This window comes from Nicotiana tabacum, chromosome 7 (assembly GCF_000715075.1).
Source record: "Nicotiana tabacum cultivar K326 chromosome 7, ASM71507v2, whole genome shotgun sequence".
In the NCBI taxonomy this organism is placed as follows: Eukaryota; Viridiplantae; Streptophyta; class Magnoliopsida; order Solanales; family Solanaceae; genus Nicotiana; species Nicotiana tabacum.
The window spans coordinates 129,488,892-129,510,199 of NC_134086.1; the positions used below are offsets into that span (position 1 = coordinate 129,488,892).

Below are 21,308 nucleotides of genomic sequence, written 5' to 3' on the forward strand. Positions count from 1 at the left end.
GCAACCACCACAAGCCACTCTATAACTCTCCTAGTTATAAAGGATTTAAACTTATGACTATCCCTAGTCACAACATAAACTCAGAAGTTTACGAATTTGATTTGTTCCTAAGACAAAGCTTCTAAGAAAACAAACTAGGAATTACAACAACGAACAAATAACAAGATTACAACTCAACTATGGATATACATAAACTCATTTAGAAACTGATCCTTAGTAGAGTTGTCTTCTTGTTCTTGACACACCAATGACTTCAATGCCGGATGAATACTTTTTCTTCTCGAGAGAATATCATTGAATGCACAAGAGATGGTGTGTCTTACACCAGGTTGTTTTATCACAAAAGATAGCACAATGGATAGTGATGTCAACTCTTGGTGTACGCTTCTTCTCAATGAGAAGTGACTGCTATACTGTCTGCACAACCACTTCTGGGGAGTTGCATTCCAGCTGGATAATGGACTTTGTAATTCTGTCAAGACACACCAACAGACCCGGTCCTAGTTGTGTTCCTCTTCTGTGACAATTGCCAGATGGTCACTTTCTTCTGCTACGTTCCAGCTGTATACTTGACTTGTACTTCTGTCAGAGAATCCTAAGGGAGTAGGTCCCTTTTGTGTTCCTTTTTATATTGATTGCTTGCAGTCACTGACTTGTTTGTGTTAGAGAACCCTAAGGGACCAGGTTACCAGGTCCCTGTTGTGTTCTTCACTGTGGTTGTTCATCCATTTTGCTGATTTTTAGACTTCAACCAGTTCACATGAAATGTATCTTGTGGGCCAGGTTCTCTATATGGTTCTTTACGACAAGTTTGTTAGATCATCAAAACATAATAAGCATAAGGCTAAGACATTGAAAAGCCATCAAACATATTTATATATGTATAATGCAGAATTATTCAGTTAAATACAACTGAAATGTTTGAATACAGAAGAATACATCCTATATGTAGACCGACAAAATATAAACTATAATTACATCTTAGCTTATGAATACACGGTTATACATTAACATCTGCTTAACTTTAACCAGTTGAAAAGAAACAAACACATTATAAGGCTACTGCATGATAATACAACTGAATACATCTATCTTAAAAAGGTATAAATTATTTCAGAAAAAAATAAGCTATCAAAAAAAGAGCTAATATATAATACAATGACATTAAAATAAAACTTACAGTCATACGTGTAGACATTGCCTCATTCAAAGTCAACATCTCCTGGTGTTTTTTTTTTCAAGCATTGTGTATGTCTATGTAGCTTCTTTGCGGTTACTGCAATTCCAACGTCCAAACATCTTCCTAACCTCTTCGAGGAAATCGTATATTGGCAATTCCATTGCTGACACTAGCGCGACATTGATTGACTCAACAATATTTGACGTCATGGTACATCCCCTGTTAACAGGTGCATACAACCTAGCCCACTTTTCGTATCCAGCTAACTCCAAGTATTCTTTCACCCTAATATCTACCTTCTCCATTAGACTGTCAAATTCAGCTTGTGTGTATGCTTTTGCCATCGAGAAGTATATCTCACTCAACTTTGCATGACTCTTTTTGAATTTCTTATATACGTTGTTCCGTAGATGCCATATACAAGCAAAATGCAGTACATTTGGATACACTCTCAATACAGATTTAATGATACTCTCATTTTTATCTGAAATGATGCACACATTTTACCTATCACCGTATGCTATCTTGAATTGCTCCATGTCCAAGAAGTTTCGTTCTCTGAATCAATAACACCATATGCTAGTGGCAATATATGACATGTAAAGACAATTGCATACATATTTTTAAAATATGTATTTCAATCTTTACAATATTAACAAAATTTACTATAATTCACATACTCACATGCACCATCCAATGTGCTGGCCGAGACGAATGTCCTGGTGTAGTAAGATTTTAGGTGACTTCCATCCACAACCACAATGGGTCTATAAGGATCAAACCCCTTTATAAAGGCATACAAAGATATATATACATGAATTCATTTTTGGGCGATTTTACCATTCTAATGTGCGAACCTGGATATGTCATATCCATTGTATATAAGTATCCTGGTAATTTTTTGTATGAATCAGCCGGTTCACCTCTCAAAAAATTGATTGCCTTTTCTTTAGCCCGCCATGCCAACATGTAGCTAACTTCTACACCTAAATCTGATTTCACATCATTAATAATATCCTTTGGAGTGTATTTCCTCTTATGATTAGTAAGCTTGGGCATAATTATACCACCTATAAGGCTGCTACTTGCTTGTCGCTGCTCATACACCTTGTCCTTCAACGAACATGTATGCTTATCAATGAACTCTCTCACTTTGAATAGTTCTGATTTGTTAATGCTCGAAGCCTTAAACCTCCATTCACAATCTTCTGCCATACATAATAATGCATAGCTGAAAAGAATATATCATTATACAAATGATTAGCATAAATGCTTACAAAAAACTCCCTCATATACACATGAATACAAATACGCCTATAGTAATTTGTGCAAATAATACAACTGAATACATCTATAGTTATATGCATACATTTATATACAACTAGCAAACCAAAGAGGAAATCAATGAGAGTCATTGTAATAAGTTTATATAAGTAAAATACACAAGAATACATGTATTTGAAGACCATAAAAAATAGTTAACCACGTCAGTGAAGATCAAGTGAAAATCCACAAATACGCATAAATACATCAACATATAACTTACAACTCTAACCATGAATACAATATACAACAAAAATGAAGAATAATAAAATACACTCAAACTTGACAGAATTAGGCCTATCAACCCGGAATTAAAACCTTTGAGATAAAACATAATACTCCATCACCTTTTTCAATGTAGCCATATCCTTATATACTTGTCCAGCCATAACCTCCCTTTGATTAGTTTTTGAAATTATCAAATCCTTGTCCAGTTCGAACACCCGAATTGCTTGTCCTGAATTGACAAAATCCAGAGCAAGTGTATTATCTGTATCGGAATTATACCTTTGAACTGCTTCGTCTATTTGCACAATGTCGCCTTGAATTAAACTACCCCCGGATACAAGTTCTTTTTCAATCGTTGTTATGCACAAAGGATACATCCCGAATTATCTGTTCTCTTTTTTCAACTCTACAGATACCCTGTAACCCATATCATTGTGTATTTTTATTGGCGTGCAATTTCCTTCTACTTGTATTGAATTTTAATGGACTTTGAGCTCAAATCTATGCCCAGTTGATTAGATATTGACGCAACCAAATCATTATACGACGCATACTCCTTTATCAGTATTCCCTCAATTGAATAATCGACGTAATTGCTCTCACTGTTCCACTTGCCAGAATACCGCAACAACACTGTTAAACTTGCCATATGTATACAATTGTATCAATTGTAATTTTTTGTGGTTGAAACGAGAACTGGGTACGCACTGGAACTATAGAAAAAAGGGAGAACTTAAAATCCAGATGTTTCTCTGCTTTTGGCTATTTTCCGATTGAAAAACTTCCGTGAAGGGAGGAATACAGATTTATGGGCAATAGTTTGTGTTAGTTGAGTTATATTAGGAGAATATCAGGTAAATTGATTTCCTTTCCGTTTTAAACGTGTTGAAAGGTCCATATTTTACACAAAATATGTTACTGTATTCACAAATACACCTCGTGAATACAGTTGAATACATCAGAAGATTAGCCGGACTTCCCTGATTCACGCCTATTTTTGCTACTGTATTCATGAATACATCAAATACATTTTATAACCACAGAAAAAGTATCTATAAACCGTAATATAGCAAATAGTATCTATAGATGACTAATTACTACTAAAAGATAGTGCTTTATGAAAATTAAATAGAACGGGCTAGTCAGTTTTCGGATTGATCATTCAAAAATAGCCAGCATTTGCAAAGTCATTGAAAATAGCCGCTACTTTACTGTAACTCGGAAAGTTCTAGCATAATGTACTGGAGATCGGTGCACCTGTGTATGAATTTCCAGCATATTATGCTGGAACCCCAACACGCGGAAAGTTCCAGTATATTATACTGGAACTCCAGTATATTATACTGGAGTTCCAGTTTATTTATGCTGGAACTCCATTATAATATACTGGAGTATTTTTTCGGATTTTGAATAGTGTTTTCGTTCAAATTTATCTTTACATGAAAAGTGGCTAAATTTCGATTACTTTTGAAACTGTGACTATTTTTGAATGACCACTTGTAAATCTGGCTATTTTTTAATTTCTCCCGAAAACAAAGTAGTCCTGTATCTTTCGGGTATACATACATAGAGCCCGTTCGGACATGAGATTTTTATCAACTTTTTTCAATTTTTTTTACTTTTTTCGAAATCAGTGTTTGATCATAAAATTTCCAATTTACACTTGAAAATGAATTTTAAAAATTTTAAAAACTCCACAAAGCTGTTTTTCAAAATTTTCACTCATATCACTCACAAAACTTCAAAAACAACCCAAAATTATATTCATGTCCAAACACAACTTTAATTTTCAAGCACCATTTTCACTTGAAATTTTTTTTCACTTTGTTTTTTTGAATTTTACAATTCTTATATCCAAACGCCCACATAGTAAGTAGTCCTTCAAATTTACAAAATAAAATACTCGTTAATCATGAAATAACTATTTCAATATTTTTAAAAATTGAAGTCATTATTTGTATAGTGTTTGGTCGTGAAGTTTTGAGTTTCAAGTGAAATATTGAGATAGTGGTATGATTATGTATCTCAAATGATGTTTTGTGAATCCTCAATTCTGACAAATAATCCTTCCACGCAAAACTTCATACTTAACTGAAAATCGTTCATTATTAATTTTGTCAAATGATCTCTTAATCTTTGGAGGTACACCTAAAATGGCCCTTTATAAATTTTTTTTGGTTTTCCACCCGGTGTTCGATACCCGTATTGGAGCCCGACTATATCCGGATTCGCGCCGCGTAGGGCCCCCATTCGGGGGGAAGCGCTCCCTAAGGATTTTTCCATACTCAGGGCTCGAACCCGAGACTTCTGATTAAGGGATGAGCAGTCTCATTCACCGCACCACATCCTTTGGTGGCGGCCCTTTATATATTTAGATAGTGCACCGATAGATGCTTTAGTTTGTAAAAGTGGAGTATATTTGAGCCTCCTAACACAAAAATGAATTTACGCTTACCTAACGCATATTAGGATAGCAAAATTAACTCATGAAAATATATGATAGATCAATTTAGGTAAGCACAAGACAGACAGACCAACTAAAAAATTGAGCTGATTTGGATAAATATGTAGCTCAAATTAATCCATTATTTTTCTTTGATTTAATTAGATATAGTCATAATAAGGAAAATATTTATTAATTTTATTTTGTAATCAAAAAATTATAATTTATACTATATTAAAAGTACGAATGCCTTAGCGTAATGTCGTTTGGTTTTTTTACCCTTTAAAAATAGAGTTTACACTGGAAAAAATAGTCATTTAGTTATTTTTTCCTAAAATTTAGGACTTCAAATTTAACTAAAGTTTTAGCCATTAACTCCTTCCTTATGTAAGTCCTCCTATTATTTAGTAATTTAATACCATGTACGAATTATGTAGATAAATCTCTTGGCTAATATTTAGTGCATCGAAATTCCAACACATAAAAGGAGTAAAGTAAACTAAGTTATCGTACAAAATATTCAATTTAATGGAAAGCGTAATCCACCGGAAACCAAACAATTATGGTCTTCTTCCTTTAAGGAGAATTTTCCCATTTAGAGAGCTATGTACTATTTTATAGACAAAAAGTTTGAACTATGAATGAAATATCTAATACCAAGTAGCGTATAACACAAAACCTGTAAGATGATATATATATATATACTATACTATGTAAAATTGTATAGTTAATCTTAGTATGTATTCTCATATGATATGCCAAATCTTTAACGACTTGACCAACCAAAAAAAAAAAATCTTAGTTTGTATATTATTTTAATTGATTATGAATGAAATTTATAATTTTAGAATTCGATGAAATTTATAATTCTTAGTGAGCTCACAATTGTGTTAGTATGATTAGCTCTGCCTAACATTTAGGAATCAAGTAATTAAATTTTAACTCTATAATTTCAAGTTGAGTAATTTTGTACTTGAAGTAAGAGACAGTAAAAAAATGTATTCTAAATGAGTTGCATTAAATTATTTTATTTCATTTTTCATTCATTTGGAATGACTCCCTATGGAAATGACTCTTTATCATTTTTTTTTTATATATCAAGTAATTTATTGCAGAACATTAGGAAAGCCATCTTGTCAAAATTTTGAGTCTAACTAGATTCGGATCTTTTCTAATAATTCTTGATTGTTCTTCTTCTTACTATTATTTAATTTTGTTTCATTATTTGGGTTTTTATCTCTTTCATGAATCTTAACATCCACAATTTAAAATTTTCTCTCTTCCCCTCAAAACAAGTTATCAATGATTAACACTTGTCAAAATGCTTATTTCTTCTGTTCAATGTCCAAAATTTATTCATTGTTGTTATTTTTTCCTAAATTTTTAAGAAATATTTTTCTTCTTCAAATTGCTGAATTCTAACCATGTGATTGAGTAATTAACACAATCAATCAATCAGACCAAAAAAAAAATTAATGGCATTTACTAGCAACAAGAAGTTTTCTTTTTGAACTTAAATATCGTGTATTAATTAAAAGATGAAGGAATAAAGCTAAAATGATGAAGATAAATACTTGAATATTTGATAATATTAAGTTATGGGAGCAAACAAGACGAAGAACCTAAAGAGTGGATGCAAAGTCCTAAAAATGACTAATATTCATTTTTTCTTTAGTTTTAATTTTTTTAATTCATTAGTTTAGGAACTTCATATTTTTTATCTTTACTAGCTTTAACGTACGCGCTTTGCGCGTGTGCCTATATCAATGAGTATATAATTAAAAAAAATTAGATAAATATTATTCTAATATAATTAAAAAAAAACTAAAAAATTATAAATTCTTGAAATTGATTAATGTTTATCATGATTAGCTAGATCAACGAAAGAACTATTATAGTCATTCACAAAAGGATTTACTCTAACTTTGGTTTGTATTTGAGCTTGTCACCCATCTCTCAACCATACTTTAAAGAATAGATGATATCTCCAATTTAAATTTTTGGCCTTTGTCCAAAATTATCTTTTTATAGCATCTTTTTCCTCTTAATATTAATTTTTTTCTCAACTTTAAAGAATATAGATAATTTCATTATATTTTTTGAATATTATTTATGTTATTTTCAAAAAGTTTATTTTTATTGATATAAAGGTTGCACGTACTCTAAAACTAGTAAGAAATAAACAAGGAAACTAAACATTAGTTGATTAGGGCAGACCAAATTATGATCCTATATGGCCCATCTTTGACCCAGCCTAGAAGAGCTGCTTGCTCATCTTTAAAAGGCAAAGAAGAATAAAAATATATATCTATCTATACTATATTAAAAGCACGAAGACCCTTAGCGAAATGTCGTTTGCCTTTTTTACCTTTTTAAAATAAATTTCACATTGGACAAAATAGTAATTCAAATTATTTCCTAATAGTTAGGATTTAGTTCCTTAATTAAATTATGTATCAAGTTCTAATATTTAGGAATTCAAATCAATTAAGATTTTACCTTATTTAAATTATTTTTGTATTTAAATTTATTTATATAATTGTAATCATTCCATATTAAGTTCTTAATACGTAGGATTTTAACATCAACTAAAATTCTATTAATTCAACGCTCTAATAAACTCACCCAACACATGTACGTTCAATGATGGTAAAAAAAATATAGGGGAACATCACAGAAACCATTTGGGTTAATTGATTTTTTTACTTTAAAACTAATTTAAATTTAAATTACCTTATACGAATCATTCTTTATTTTAGTAACGTGACATAATTGTCATTTTTTCATGTTATAATTCAAAATTTAAAATTTGGCATAAATAAAAATCTAATGCGTTACTGTCACAATAAAATTAAATAATTAAGTCTTTGAATTAATTATTAGCAAAAAAATATAATCCAACTATTTTTCAAATGCATCATCTAACTAGAATTAATTTTTTAGTTGACAAAAAAGTTTGATATACAAATTTGTTTCCACAAGATCAAGAAAATTGACGGTGAAAAAATAGTGAAGAACGAATATCAATTATAATATTGCTTTAAGAGTAAAATTAAAATACAAACTAAAATTAATAAGAATAAAATAGTAGACATGATTATCTACTATTTGAATTAAATCATTCTTTATTAGAACAATGTACGAACTCCAATATCTAAGTACTTAGATTATATTGCTAAAATATCTAATTAAATTTAAATTTGGATAAACTAATATTAATTAAGATTTGAAAGGGTGGGAAGGAGTTTCCACGTTTTGGACGAAATTATAGTTATTTTAAATATTTGAAGTTTGAGGTAATAAGGAATAGAATCAAGAAAAATAAATTTTTCCTTTAAGGTTGAGAACTAATGGTTAGTTCTTAAATTAATTAACTAATTAGTAATTAAAAGTATCCAATTCATTTTTTTTTAAAATTTATATAAGTAAAATTATTTTTTAAGTTGACAAAACTCTTAGGCTACATAGATTTATTTCTATATAAAAAAAAAAAGGCATTGGTCATATCAGAAAATAGAGCAAAGTTAGTAATAGTGTTAAAAGTCAAATTGATAAAATTACAAATTTGAGGCAATAAGGATGAAATATTAGTAGATAAAATTTATTTTAAATGTGAGTTAATATTTATAATTATCTTTTTGTTTCTTTTCACATTCATTTCAACAAGTGATAGCTCCTTATATATTTTTGTATATTAAGTTATTTTTGAAAAGATATTAACTCAATAATTATTCTTAGACTTTGCACCATCATTTATCAATTTTTTTTGTGAGCTATAGGGCCAACCTTTTCATTCTCGAAATCTCTAAGATACCAAAAGATTCAATTATTCAACTTTTCAATTTATTTTATTTAACAAATCTTTGAAGAACCATAAAAGTATTTTTTGATTTATTTGTTTCAGTATTAGGTAATAGAAATGCAAATAATTTTAAAATCACAATAAGACATCTAAAAATTTTGATGGAGCAAGATTTCTTTCATTTTTGCCAAATGAGATCGATATTCATCATTTTAAAGAACATACCCTTCTTCTAATTTTTATTTAATAACTCAACCACAATGTAATTTTTTTAAACTGAGTACCCATTAATATAAATACACACGCAAAGCGCGTACTCTAAGACTACCATTCAGATGTAAATTAATATGATTTGATATTAAACACCGAATGTGGGTAAATCTTTACCGTTACATCTACCATTCAGATGACCGATAAAAGTATGCTTCTTACAAACGCTGATAGAAATATAAATCTCGAAATCTAAAATATATTGGAGAAGGATTATAACCAACATTAAAAGAAAAGAAACCAAGGAGCTACGGCGGCAGAGAAGGAGAGAACATTCATCAACTCCTTTAAACTGAGCTATTTCCTGCGACATTCAAGACCTTCAACCAAAATCAAATGGCCGAAAGAAGAATATCCCCTAATATTTAACTATCGAGAAAAAATGATATAAATAAACAACACATAAACTTTGAGGATCTCTCTAAAGAGGTCTGCCATCATAATGTACTTTGACAAGGAATACCAGAGATAATGAACAAAAACCTATAAGGATAAGCCACACAAAAAGAATGTCACTGGCAAAATACAGTATGTTTCATCTTTGAACTTGGTCGGCTACATGGTTGCTAGTGGTCGAAGAAGAGGCCGTCCTACCATTCAGTATCCCGTTATCAACAGGCGGACTTAATCCCCACTTCCCTTCGGATTCCAGGGGTTCAATCACTTTAACAGTTCCATCTGACAACCCAACTGCAAATTGGCTAGGCTCCTGTGGATGTGCTGCAACTACTAATGGATAAACAGCTTGACTTCTGTGACATACAACAGGTGCGTTAGTCATGACTCTTTTATAGTACCAAAAACATCACAACTAATGAGAACTAAACGAACAAAACTAGTACATCAATCAACATCTTACGAAGTGAACGAATAACACATTTTAACATGTTAGATGAATGGCCAAAATATTTGGATTTGCAGAAGTGGATAACATAAGAAAGATTCAATAGACTGCTGTTCTTACCCAGTCAACACTGCCTGGGGCAAATATGCTGAGGGAGCAACACGACATCTGAGTCTTAGTGTATCAGCATCAAATACACCAACATTGCCATCAGAAAAGGAAGCATAAACTAATTGACTGTTACAGGAGTAAGCCGCGTAGGTTATTGGTGCAGAAAGTGCATCTTGAGGGACCCACTGCAAGAAACAGAATCAATAAGAAAACAAAACAGTCACGTGTCTATAATTTGAAATATTTAGGCATTTGTTTTACCTGGCGAATTCTTTCCATCTTTGATGCATCATAAATTGCTAACTGTGTTTCATGAGATACTAGCAAACGGACTTGGTCAGAGTGAAATTGTACTCGAGTGTCACCGCTAGGTGCTTTACCAGCAGGCAGCTGAATGAGAACTGATTTTCTCTTGTCCCATGTATCAATGCTCCATAAACAGAGCTGCAGTGGTTGGATTCCATGTTAGTATATAAAAACTAAGATATCTATAGCATGTCAAAGCACTACTAGATATGCACATACAGCAATACATGAAAACAAAATACAGAGACATGATTGGTAGGTGCATTCAACTCCAAGCTTCAAGCCATTAATACCTACTCCGAAACAATCAACCATTTATTTCTTCACTGTCCAGTTGCAACAGACATATGGTCCATGTTTCTTTCACTTTTTGGTTTGCGTTGGACAATGCCATGCAGTGTCAAGGAAGTTTTTGTGAGTTGGAGTTCATGGAAAGTTGAGAAGTCCATCAAGAAAATCTGGTCTATGGTTCCTGCTGCTATATTTTGGTGCTTATGGACAGAAAGGAATCAAAGATGCTTTGATGGCATCTCAACTGCTAGATACCTACTCAAGGCTAGATGTTTGGTCACTCTTTTTAGTTGGGTTAAACTCTCCCCTATGTATAACTCTGCCCAATTTATGGAATTTATCAGCTCTCTAGTCTTATGATAGATTTTTTGTTGCTCTCTTCTTAGGAGCTGATATCTTCTTTTATTTTGTAATACGTGCATCCACGGGATGCTTTTGTCAATAATACGCCACTTACTTCATCAAAAAAAAAAAAAAAGCTTCAAGCCATTAATATGTTCATTATCAAGCTTCAAAAGGGGAGGGGGGGAAACTTATCAATGTTCACAATCACATTTCAATCAAGATTGCTATGCCTGGTGTATTGATAAAGTTCAACTCAGATATTTTTGGTGAAAGTAAACAAGCAATAGATTCCCCCCCCCCCCACAAAGAAAAAAAGAAAGTAAAGAAACTGAAGGCTGTGGCTGGCTCTAAGAGAAAGCCAATTGAATAAAATGTAGGTTCTGTACTTGTTCCTCTATCCTTTAATGGTTCAAAGAAAATAACACAAGGCATAGGAAGAAATAGAAAAAAGACAGAAGACTGATTTACCTGAGCATCAGCACCTGATGAAACCAATATGTTGAGGTTGGTGGAGAATGCAAGACCAGTTATGCGCTTCTGATGGCCCTTCAACTTAGATTTTACCTATGGATAAAATGCAGTAACATAAAAATGGGTCATTTAACCAACTCACAGATGTCATTGAATATTGAAGTGGTTGTACAAATTACCTCGTCGACCCTAACGTTATAAATGTGGATTGTTGAATCCTCCATGCCAATGGCTATAATGTTGTTATCTTGAGGATGGAACGCTAAGAAAGTTGAAGCCGGCGGAGGTGGCATGAACGTTGTCATTACCTATATATCTCAGTTATTATCATAATTCATATAACAAACCACTCAAATGGTATGTTACAAGAACAGGACCCTCTTCTATACACATACCTTGAATGTCATCATATTGAATAATGAAACTTTTCCACCAGCAGCTGACATTACATAAGAGTCATTCTTTGAAAGGGCTATGCAAGGAACAGCCTCTTCCAAATTGACACCTGAGACATCATTAGCCATAAGAAGACCACTGTTTGGTTGCCAATGTTGTGGAACAACATTAGCAGTGGCCTTTAAGACCCCAAGACATTTCAGAAATTCGTTTGCACAACATTTTGAAAATAAATATGTAGCTAAGACAGCTGTCAGTTAATCTTTATTACCTTGCCACTTGGATTTTGTTCATTGCGGGCCCACTTCCACAGCTTTTGAGTACCATTTGAACCAAGTGCCAGGACACCAACACCAGAATTTGTATAAAGAAGCCGTGCAACCTAAATACAAGTGCCAGTTGAAGGATTACATGTTGAATCACATTACAGAAGAAGTGCACACAAATGAGATAACGCACCTTGTTACTTGAATCTGAGCTCTCAGGCATGGTAACCATCCTGCATTGAGCTTGATCTAAAATTTCAGTCAACTGCCAAGGTTTGGCCTTATCTGAAACATCCTCCAATATTCTTGGTTTCTCCATGCTTCTGGGCACAGAATCAACTCCATTCTGCAAAGAAAGTCGGCAGAATAAAAATTTATCCGAGGATAAATTCACTAATTTGTAACACTAGCAAATTCAGCAGTTCAAGAATACAGAATAACAAGGTTTTTCAAGTTACAGTACGGCGGATGCAAGTTAAAGAACAAATTAGACTACTTGCACAGAGGACTAGAATTATAGGCAACCTCTTATCATACACACAATGTTAGAAGCCAAAATATTCTCTTAGTAACAGATTGTGGGACTACCATCATTCATGCAGACAAGAAAGACTAAACTGAGAAAGAAAAAAAATTGAAATAGCACATACAAGGATGGGAGAAGGCCTGACAGGAGAGCTTCTTTCCACTTTACAATTGATAGGAGTAACATTTGGAACAGAAGAGCCAGAAGCCTGCTAAAAAAAGGCAAGGAGATCGTTTACTTTTAACATAACAACTATGCGCAGACTAAACAGGAGAAGCAATCAACCATCAATACCTTAATAGCAGCTGCTTCAATGGGTGATCTTAGTGCTTCAAAAGGTGGGGCTTCAACTGTCCTTAAGGATCTCATACCAGCAGCATTTCCCAGTATCTTAATCCCATTGTCAGCAGTAGTAACAGCAAGAAGATTTCCCTCCTTGTTGAATCTCAAGCGCGGAAGACTCTGCAACAACCACCAAATTTACAGCCATCTTTAAACTATTCTAAATATTCAAGGGAAAGTTCCAATTTGCTTTGTAGCTTTCATTTTCATTTTCTTTTTCTTTTTGTGGTGTATCTAGGAGATGGTTGCTCAAATGAAACTATAGAACTGGCATAAGCACTAACCGGGAGACCACCATCTGCATCTATAGTTGTAAGAATGTTAATGCTGTCCATGTCCCAAAATTTTATCTGGCTATCTTCACCCACAGCCAAGAAATGATTCTGAGTAGTGTCAAACTGCACAACACCAGCTGATTTCTTCCTAAACCCAGTATAAGTCCTCTTTATGGCTCCTTCACTTTCATTCCATTCCACAAGAAAAGAATCACCTTCTTTACCAGTTCCACACGAGAACAATCTACGAAAAATCAACATCAGACAGTTAATAAAAGTCACTGGAGGCACAGAATACTTATAAAGACCAACATACAGTAAATAATGGTTTCTCCTGCAACCCTACCTACTACCATCAGCACTATAAAGCATGGTGGTACACCAATGACCAGGAGCATCATAGTCAACTCGAGATCCCATATTGTCATACAGCCAAGCTTTTATTTTCCCATCTATAGCAGTAGAAAAAATGAACTGCATATAGAAATAAAAAAAAAGGGACGTCATTTGAGGTGCAGTAAATGCAAACACCACTAGTAAGCAAGTAAACACCTGGAAATACAGCCTTAACGTACTTTTCAAATAAAGTTGATTTAGTATAAGGAATTTCCGTCTAAACATAAAAATAAATGCTAATATGTTATCTATATTTTCAGAATCATAAGCAACTACTGCTCAAATATATCATAGTATCTCCAAATGCACCCAGGTACAGAAAGTGCACCCATACCTCATATAGAAAGATTGAGATAGCCAATAGTTTCTCAGGTGGTACAGTGAACCATCAGCGCTAAAATAATTTACATTTGACTAATTCTGCAATCTATTTGTGCATAGAAGCCCATCAATGGACAGATTGATGCAGATTCAGATGAGTGGTATGGGCTTACAGAAAGATGATTGTATCCTCCCTGGACTTGCATGGAAATTTTACCAAAACCCTATTAAGTGTTTTTCAGTTTCCACCAATAACTATATGGTTTGTTCTCTTTCCTAGCACATTGAATCTAGAATAAAATAAACAGGTTGCATGATGGTGACAACTGAGTAATTAAACAGAACCGCTTCCTTCAATGTGACAACCATTTGTGATGACTCTATAAAAGGTAAGAAGAATGCCAATGAATGTTACCTAGCAGTAGCAACAGTAAGCAGTTAAATTTTTACCCTATTTTAAGCAGAACTCTGCACCTAATTTTGTTAAATTTTTCAAATACCAGGGAGTGGGTTAGTGAAATGTTATTCAATGCAAGTTTTTCCATATCTGAAAATACCTGAATGTTCTCCTTCTGATGAGGGCATATGGAGTATACAGGAGCTTCATGTCCTTCAAAATTAAAAAGCTTTCTTCCTGTTATATCCCACACCTGTTTCAAAATTTTCATTCAGCATTTTCCTAAACGAGTTTGGAATTCCAACTGTAATAATGAAGCTTCTGATGTTACCTTTATCAACTTATCATCTCCACATGTTACTACACATAACTGCTTGTTTGGATAAGCGAATGCTAAGTCATTGACACTCCCAGCATGCGCATCCATCTTAAATCACAAGGGTGCAGGCAAGAAGTTAAGAGTTTTAGCTTTTAAGTTTGCCAGAGCATATGTTTCCACTTATTCAAAGAAGAGGGCGGAAAAAACAGCAGAAATATCTACCTCCAAATGCTGGCGTAAATCACTTCTTCCAATAGTGGCATACAGATGGACCAAATGCTTAGAGAATGCAACTCCTGCAATACAAAGTAGAGTTATAAACATCCACAAGAACATCTACAAAAACAAAAATAAAGAAGAGCACACACCAACAAAGGTCCCATCTGGACTCCACGCAACACGGCTTACAGAAAATGGTGCATCTTTGGCAGCAGAAGCCTGTGAAAACTCTCAGTTGTCAGGAACGAAAAAAAGTATATAACCATTCGAGAAATCTTAAAGACATCAAACCAAAGGGTCAACCACAGCACTACATATTTGTGAAGAGACTAGTCTCTCAACTTATAGAAGAACTGAGAGTTAATTTGAATTTACAACCATATGCCAGATAAAAGAGAAACCATATTGAAGAAAAAACTAAAAGCCAAAGCTTGTATGTTTCTTTCACTTCCAGAGAATCAAGTTTTGAAGAATCTTGTATCGATTAACCTGAAATGTCAGAGTACAAGCTTGAATATCCCATATTTTAAATGCTTTTGAAACCAACTTCTCTCGCATTGCGACTTCCCAAAGCGTTATTTCACCATTGCTGGATCCAACTGTTCATAGCAAACTAGAAGTTAGAAGAAGAAGATATCTTTAACAGCAATGAGTTTTATCGCTGCTGTTCACACGGACACAGAAACAAAAGGAATACATGGACAGAAGATCTTAAACATTTATATACCGAGGAGCAGTGTGTGATGAGAAGGATGAAAGTCCATGCTAGTGACTGAGGATCCTTGCTGCAGAGTAAAAGCTACTGTCCTTGGTAAGTCATCGAGGGACCAAGAAGCTTGCTGACGAACTGTAGGATATGTAACCTGAAAGGAAAGAAGAAAAACAAAATTTAATGAATTTGATATGATCTGATAAGATGATACTAATAAATTTGAGGGTGAATTCAGCAGGAGGAAAACAAAAAAAGAAAATATATCATTTAACGGAAGATCCATCTTCAGCAATACCTCCTCAACAGACGGTGCAGGTCGTAAACGTTTCATTAATTGCTCATGATCAGCATTCTGATAGTCAAGCATACCTAATGTAGCTGGAGGTGTGATGGGACGCTTCAAAATTGAAACTGTTCAAGAGCACAAAATACGGTGAGCGGAAGTGGAATATCATCTCTGACAGACCAAATACTCATAGTAGTATCAGTTGTCTGCTTGACTGCTTTATGTCCAAACAAACTAATCCGAAGCATTCAAAGTTACATTTTGCAAGATCTTGAGTTCAACTCTTTAGAAGGCAAGCAATGCAGTTCTCGAACACATCAAATTTGGACCCACTTTAGAGGCATCAGATTGTTGATGAAGCATTTTCATCCTCAGGCAAACAAGAACTACTATTCTTTTTTTTTTTTTTAATGAAGTGGGTAAATTAAGAGCTACTATTCTTTCTTCCAGCCCGTTATTTGGAACTTCATTACGATTTATATGTTGAAATCGATGTTTAATTATTGACTAGAATACTATTGACATGCATTCTAGCATATTGAGAAATTTGCTAATCGAACTACACAGTAACTTTTCTTGGCCTCTCAAAACTCATGTTGTTCTTGTTAAGTGTTAACAAATATTTAAAGCATAATCAAAGGTATCCACTGAAAGTCAGGCCCCTAGTCGTTCAAAGAACACTAGTTAAAACTCGCCTTGATTTGGTGGAACAGGCAGGGATGATGCTGTCACAACAGCTGCTTGGACAGATGAAGAAGCAGCGGCATTTGCCATCCAACCTGCTAAAGCATTGGCATTTGCAGCTGCTGCTGCTGCGGGTGGAAAGGGCTGCAAGCAACAAATTTAAGTACATGATTGAACCGAGCGAGACGAGCAACGGTGTCATTAAGTAAAGAATAAGTTAAAACCAAAATTATCATAACTAGAGAAAACACAAAGAATCGTACCCCATGTGCCCCAAGTGATGTAAAAGCAGCAGGTTTTGCAACAGCTGCAACAGGAAGATTAACAGGTGCAGGTGCAACAGCCCCATTTGGAGGAGTGCATGTATGGTCTGTAAACAGTGTCTTAATGTCAGGGTTTGGCCTGGGGTTCTTACAAAGCTGGTGCTGCCAGTTGAGACTGCAGAAAATGGCAAAGTGAAAGATCAAATTAGAACACACAGTTCCAAGAAACTGCCAAGATGAAAAGCAAAATATTCAATCCCAAGAAGCATACTACAGGTGACCTTTAGACAAAAGACAAGAAAGGTATTAATCACGAGAAGTATACATGTGAAAAGACAGCACATCTTGGTTATCTTGCAATATAAGAACTAAGTCAAGTCGTTAAGATCATCTTATAGAGTGGCACCATCATCCCCTCATTGTACTTGAGAACTAAAGGAACTCGAAAGCCAAAAAAGTAACGAAAGGTTATTGACAATATTCTTGTTAACAAGGGAGAAACAACTGAAACATAAGACCAATTGCATCCCCCATGCATGTTTGTTGACTCGATTATGGAGAAAATTAGCATGATTCAGTCATCTGCTGAGGCAAGGAGCTGTAAAGCCAATAGAGCCCAATAAAAAGTTCACAAATGCCAGCATGTTCATCGAGCAGTCAGCACTAAAAATTTTTGGCGATGTAAAGAAGATAAAATCTAGAAGCTGATATTATCCTTCTTGATACTTTAGCATTACAAAAACAAAAAAAAATCTTCACCTTTGATTGATTAATGTACGCAATCTTGAAGATCTCAAAGTCGGAAAGACGAGTTTTTCACGGAAAAGAGGATTTGCTTCGATCAATTTCTTTAGCTCTATCAACATTATGCTACGAGCTGTCTTGGTGTCACCATACTTCGAAAGCTGCTCGTTCTCTCTGAAATCAGGTAATCAAACAAGTTATTCAGAAGGTCGTTACTTGACTTATGTCGAATTGCTAAAACTCACTTCAGGAAAGATAAAGATCAAGCATTGAGAAAGAAAGACTACACAAACTGAAATAGTCATTCTACAAGCATTCGGCACGGATCCTAATTCACAGAAAACCTATAGGCTCAAAAGAAATTCCAGCAACTCAACAACTCAATATGCAGCTTCGAGCCTTAGGAAAAACACTCAGAGACGGTTTTCTTATAAATATACATGTAGTCAATATCCTAGAAGCCTTAGATCTCAGACAATCTACGGGTAAGCATGCAGAATAATACCAAACTCGGCATTTTGCCCTCCTATCTCGAAAGTTAAGTCTACAATTTACTTCCTATCTGGTTCTTACAGAACAGGAAAAAAAATGTGACCGAAAAGAGAACCCCTGTAAATATTATGGTAAATTAACATTTAAAAGGTACATAGAACAAAAACTTTTCATTTTTCTGCATAAGAGGGACTGATCAGGAAAGCCAAGAAGTAAAAAGAAGACATTCAATATAAGAAACCAAGAATATTACCCTCTACCTCATCTATAACAACCTTACCTCCATAGTACTACATGATGAGGCGAAATTTATTGCAACTACAGTTGACTTATTATTCATTAAGGGAGCATAGAACTACCTTTGTGCATTTATGATTGAACATAAGGTCGTACTTTTCATTTAATTCCACGTTTTGACATATATTTATCTTCTTATCTATTCCTCCCAATAAAAGTTTAATTGTTTATTCTGAAACCTTTCCCAGTTGAGATACTAATAAATGCATTTAGTTATTAGGTTTTCACTACAGTCGAATTAAATCGCACAATTAATTTCCAAATCTGGTTCAAATTCAAGCATATGAACTTCCACATTGCAAAAAGTTGACAACTTCTCTAGATTGACTGTAGAGAGGACAGTCCATCAATCAAGGAACATGATCAAACCAGCAATTGAACCAAGACAGAGAAAGTGGACCTTGATTATTGGTCCTTCTCGAGAGGCCAGGGAGCCATTTCGAGGACATTACCAGTCATACCATGGCTTTAGAAAAGAAATATATTCGACCACATGAGAACAACATCTAAGCTTCCACCTAACAGGCTAATTTTTTCAATTTTTTACTCTACAGGACTGAATTAACGGTTACAAAGTGTATTTACTACAACTCCACCAAGACGGTAAGAGAAACAACTAAACCGTAATCAGTCCTCAAAGATTGCCAGATCTCACAACTGCCACCAATGTGAATTTGGAGCCTCAGTATGCAGCAATTACAAGCCTCTTATGAATGCAAAAGCCTTTTAATTTTATTCCCTCTCGTTCTCTAATCATAAACCTTTTACCAATGCACAAGCAATTTCTTCTTTCTACGTGGCTATGCATGGATATTCTTTTCACGTAACATGAGAAATAGCTACCTGAAATTGGTAAGTGTCAAGAGCTGAGTGATCTCTTTGTAAAGGTCCTCATTGAATGTAGAAAACACTTTCAAATCATTCACAAGAATCTCAACTGCCTTTGCCTTGTCTTGCCTAAGATGACAACACACCATGCAAAAGAAAAAAAAAAGTTCAAATCAGAGCCATACTTGGTGGAAATGTATCAAAGGCACGGTAAAGTAACAACAGGGACATACCGATCAAGAGCTTCAAGATATTTCTGCTTTCTTATCTCAAAAAATATTTTCATTGAGTATCTGTTGTCATCAACTTTAGTAAATCCAGACAGGTACTTCTCAACTTCATCCCATTCACCTGCATGTACTTTCTCCTCGAAGTATTTCATATTGAAGAAAAATCCTGATTCTTGCTCTAACCTGCGAACAAAATCATACATTTTTTTAGAGAGGTTAATCACAAGCACAGAAATTCATATAAAAGTAAAGGCAACGTTTTCACTTTTCACACACTTCTAAATCGATACCAACCAAAAAAGACTAGAAATTGAAACACTCTTTGCAATTGAAGCTAGAAAAGTTTTAATTTTTGATAAAGATATAATGATACTAGAAAGTTATCAATCCGCACACAAATCTATTTATGAACTTTTAACCTCATCATTTCGTTACTTCATTTCCAAGAAGCATAAAATAAGCAACAACGAAAAATTAAAAATCGGTCGCACATTAAATGTATCTCATTAAGTCTGCACAAGAATTTTACAAAAATAAAAAACAAAAACCAACAGAAAAATTTAAAAAGAGGAAAAATCAAACCGAAAAAAAAACAGACCGTGCAAAAACTCACAGTACAACTAGCTACATCAAGTGATTTTTCTTTTCCTTTTTTCCTTTTTTAGATAAATTACCAGAACAACCTCAAAAACTAAACACATACTTAATTCTTTAGTTTTCAGTTTCAAGGAGAAAAAAGTTTTCACTTTCAAGCACCAAGTAAAAATAGTAAAAACACATAGATAACATGATAATAAAATCCAAAAAAACACATAGATGTGTGTGAGAGAGAAAGAAACACAAAAAAAATTAAAAAATTGAAAATAAAAAAGAACATACTTGTGAACAGACTCCTTAAATTTCTCCTCTTCAAGGAACTGGAGTATGAGGAACACCAATTCTCTGCTGAGTGAAGACATTTTAATCAAATAATCTCCGATCCCACAACTCCGCAGATCTAAGCCCTAGATATCCACACGCGCTACAATTTCTAGGGTTTCAGCTCTTCCTCTCGCACCAAAAACAATTAAAAAATCGCTGCTTGATTTTCAAAGCCAAAGAGAAGAGAAATTATATGTAGAGAGAGAAACAATGGCTATGGCTATAGAGAGAGAGAGAGGGGTAGAGAGAAGGGGGAGGAAGGGGGTCTATTTGTAGTGGGGGAAAGAGGAGTAGAGAAGATGGAAATGAAGGTTGGGGGGGTGGGGGAGGACTTGGTCTCGCTATCTTCGATGCGTTTATCAGTACCCTATCTTTTTCTACTGACCTATCAGTAATAAGTTTTGTTGCTTATCATTTCTGTGAATAAGTGGTTGTGATAAGCAGTACTGGTTATCGTAGTACTTGGGTTTGCGTATAGATAAGGAGAATGTGACTGGAGTTGCGGATTTGAAATGGGGAGTTCAAATGGAGTTGAATATTCGGGTTGAATTACGAATTCCCGTCGTGGGTTACGTGTGTTATTTGATGAGAACCAGTACTCTTGTTTCGGTGGAATTTATTTCCTCCTCTAACTTCTCGCGATATTTCAATTTTTCGTTTTGTTATCATATTGTGGTATGGGAAGTTATATTTTTAGTCATGTCAGAAGAAAAGAGTTTGTTTTAAAAGATAAACAATTCGGAGGAACGGCGCGTGTTCAATCACTTGCTGAGATAAGGT

The 21,308-nt window shown here is 34.1% G+C and overlaps 1 protein-coding gene across 2 annotated transcripts; it reads right to left on the reverse strand.

Annotated features, from left to right (window-relative positions):
• Positions 1-9,634: 9,634 nt before the first annotated feature.
• Positions 9,635-20,896, reverse strand: LOC107776850 (topless-related protein 3). 2 transcript variants are annotated; one of them, XM_075217639.1, is made up of 25 exons: positions 20,487-20,896; positions 19,611-19,790; positions 19,393-19,506; positions 17,776-17,934; positions 17,017-17,191; positions 16,765-16,897; positions 16,079-16,194; positions 15,799-15,934; positions 15,561-15,670; positions 15,221-15,290; positions 15,075-15,148; positions 14,865-14,960; positions 14,694-14,786; positions 13,766-13,893; positions 13,429-13,663; positions 13,097-13,264; positions 12,927-13,013; positions 12,470-12,622; positions 12,282-12,392; positions 12,010-12,189; positions 11,794-11,922; positions 11,612-11,707; positions 10,463-10,645; positions 10,211-10,386; positions 9,635-9,998 (listed from the first exon to the last, which is right to left on the reverse strand). In XM_075217639.1, exons 1-25 carry the CDS (start codon positions 20,564-20,566, stop codon positions 9,782-9,784), a joined length of 3,399 nt encoding a protein of 1,132 aa, XP_075073740.1. In that variant the 5' UTR covers positions 20,567-20,896; the 3' UTR covers positions 9,635-9,781. The 2 variants fall into 2 exon arrangements, with proteins under 2 accessions (XP_075073740.1, XP_075073741.1); XM_075217640.1 differs by having other exon boundaries at positions 12,927-13,010; positions 20,487-20,877.
• Between the last annotated feature and the right edge of the window lie 412 nt (positions 20,897-21,308).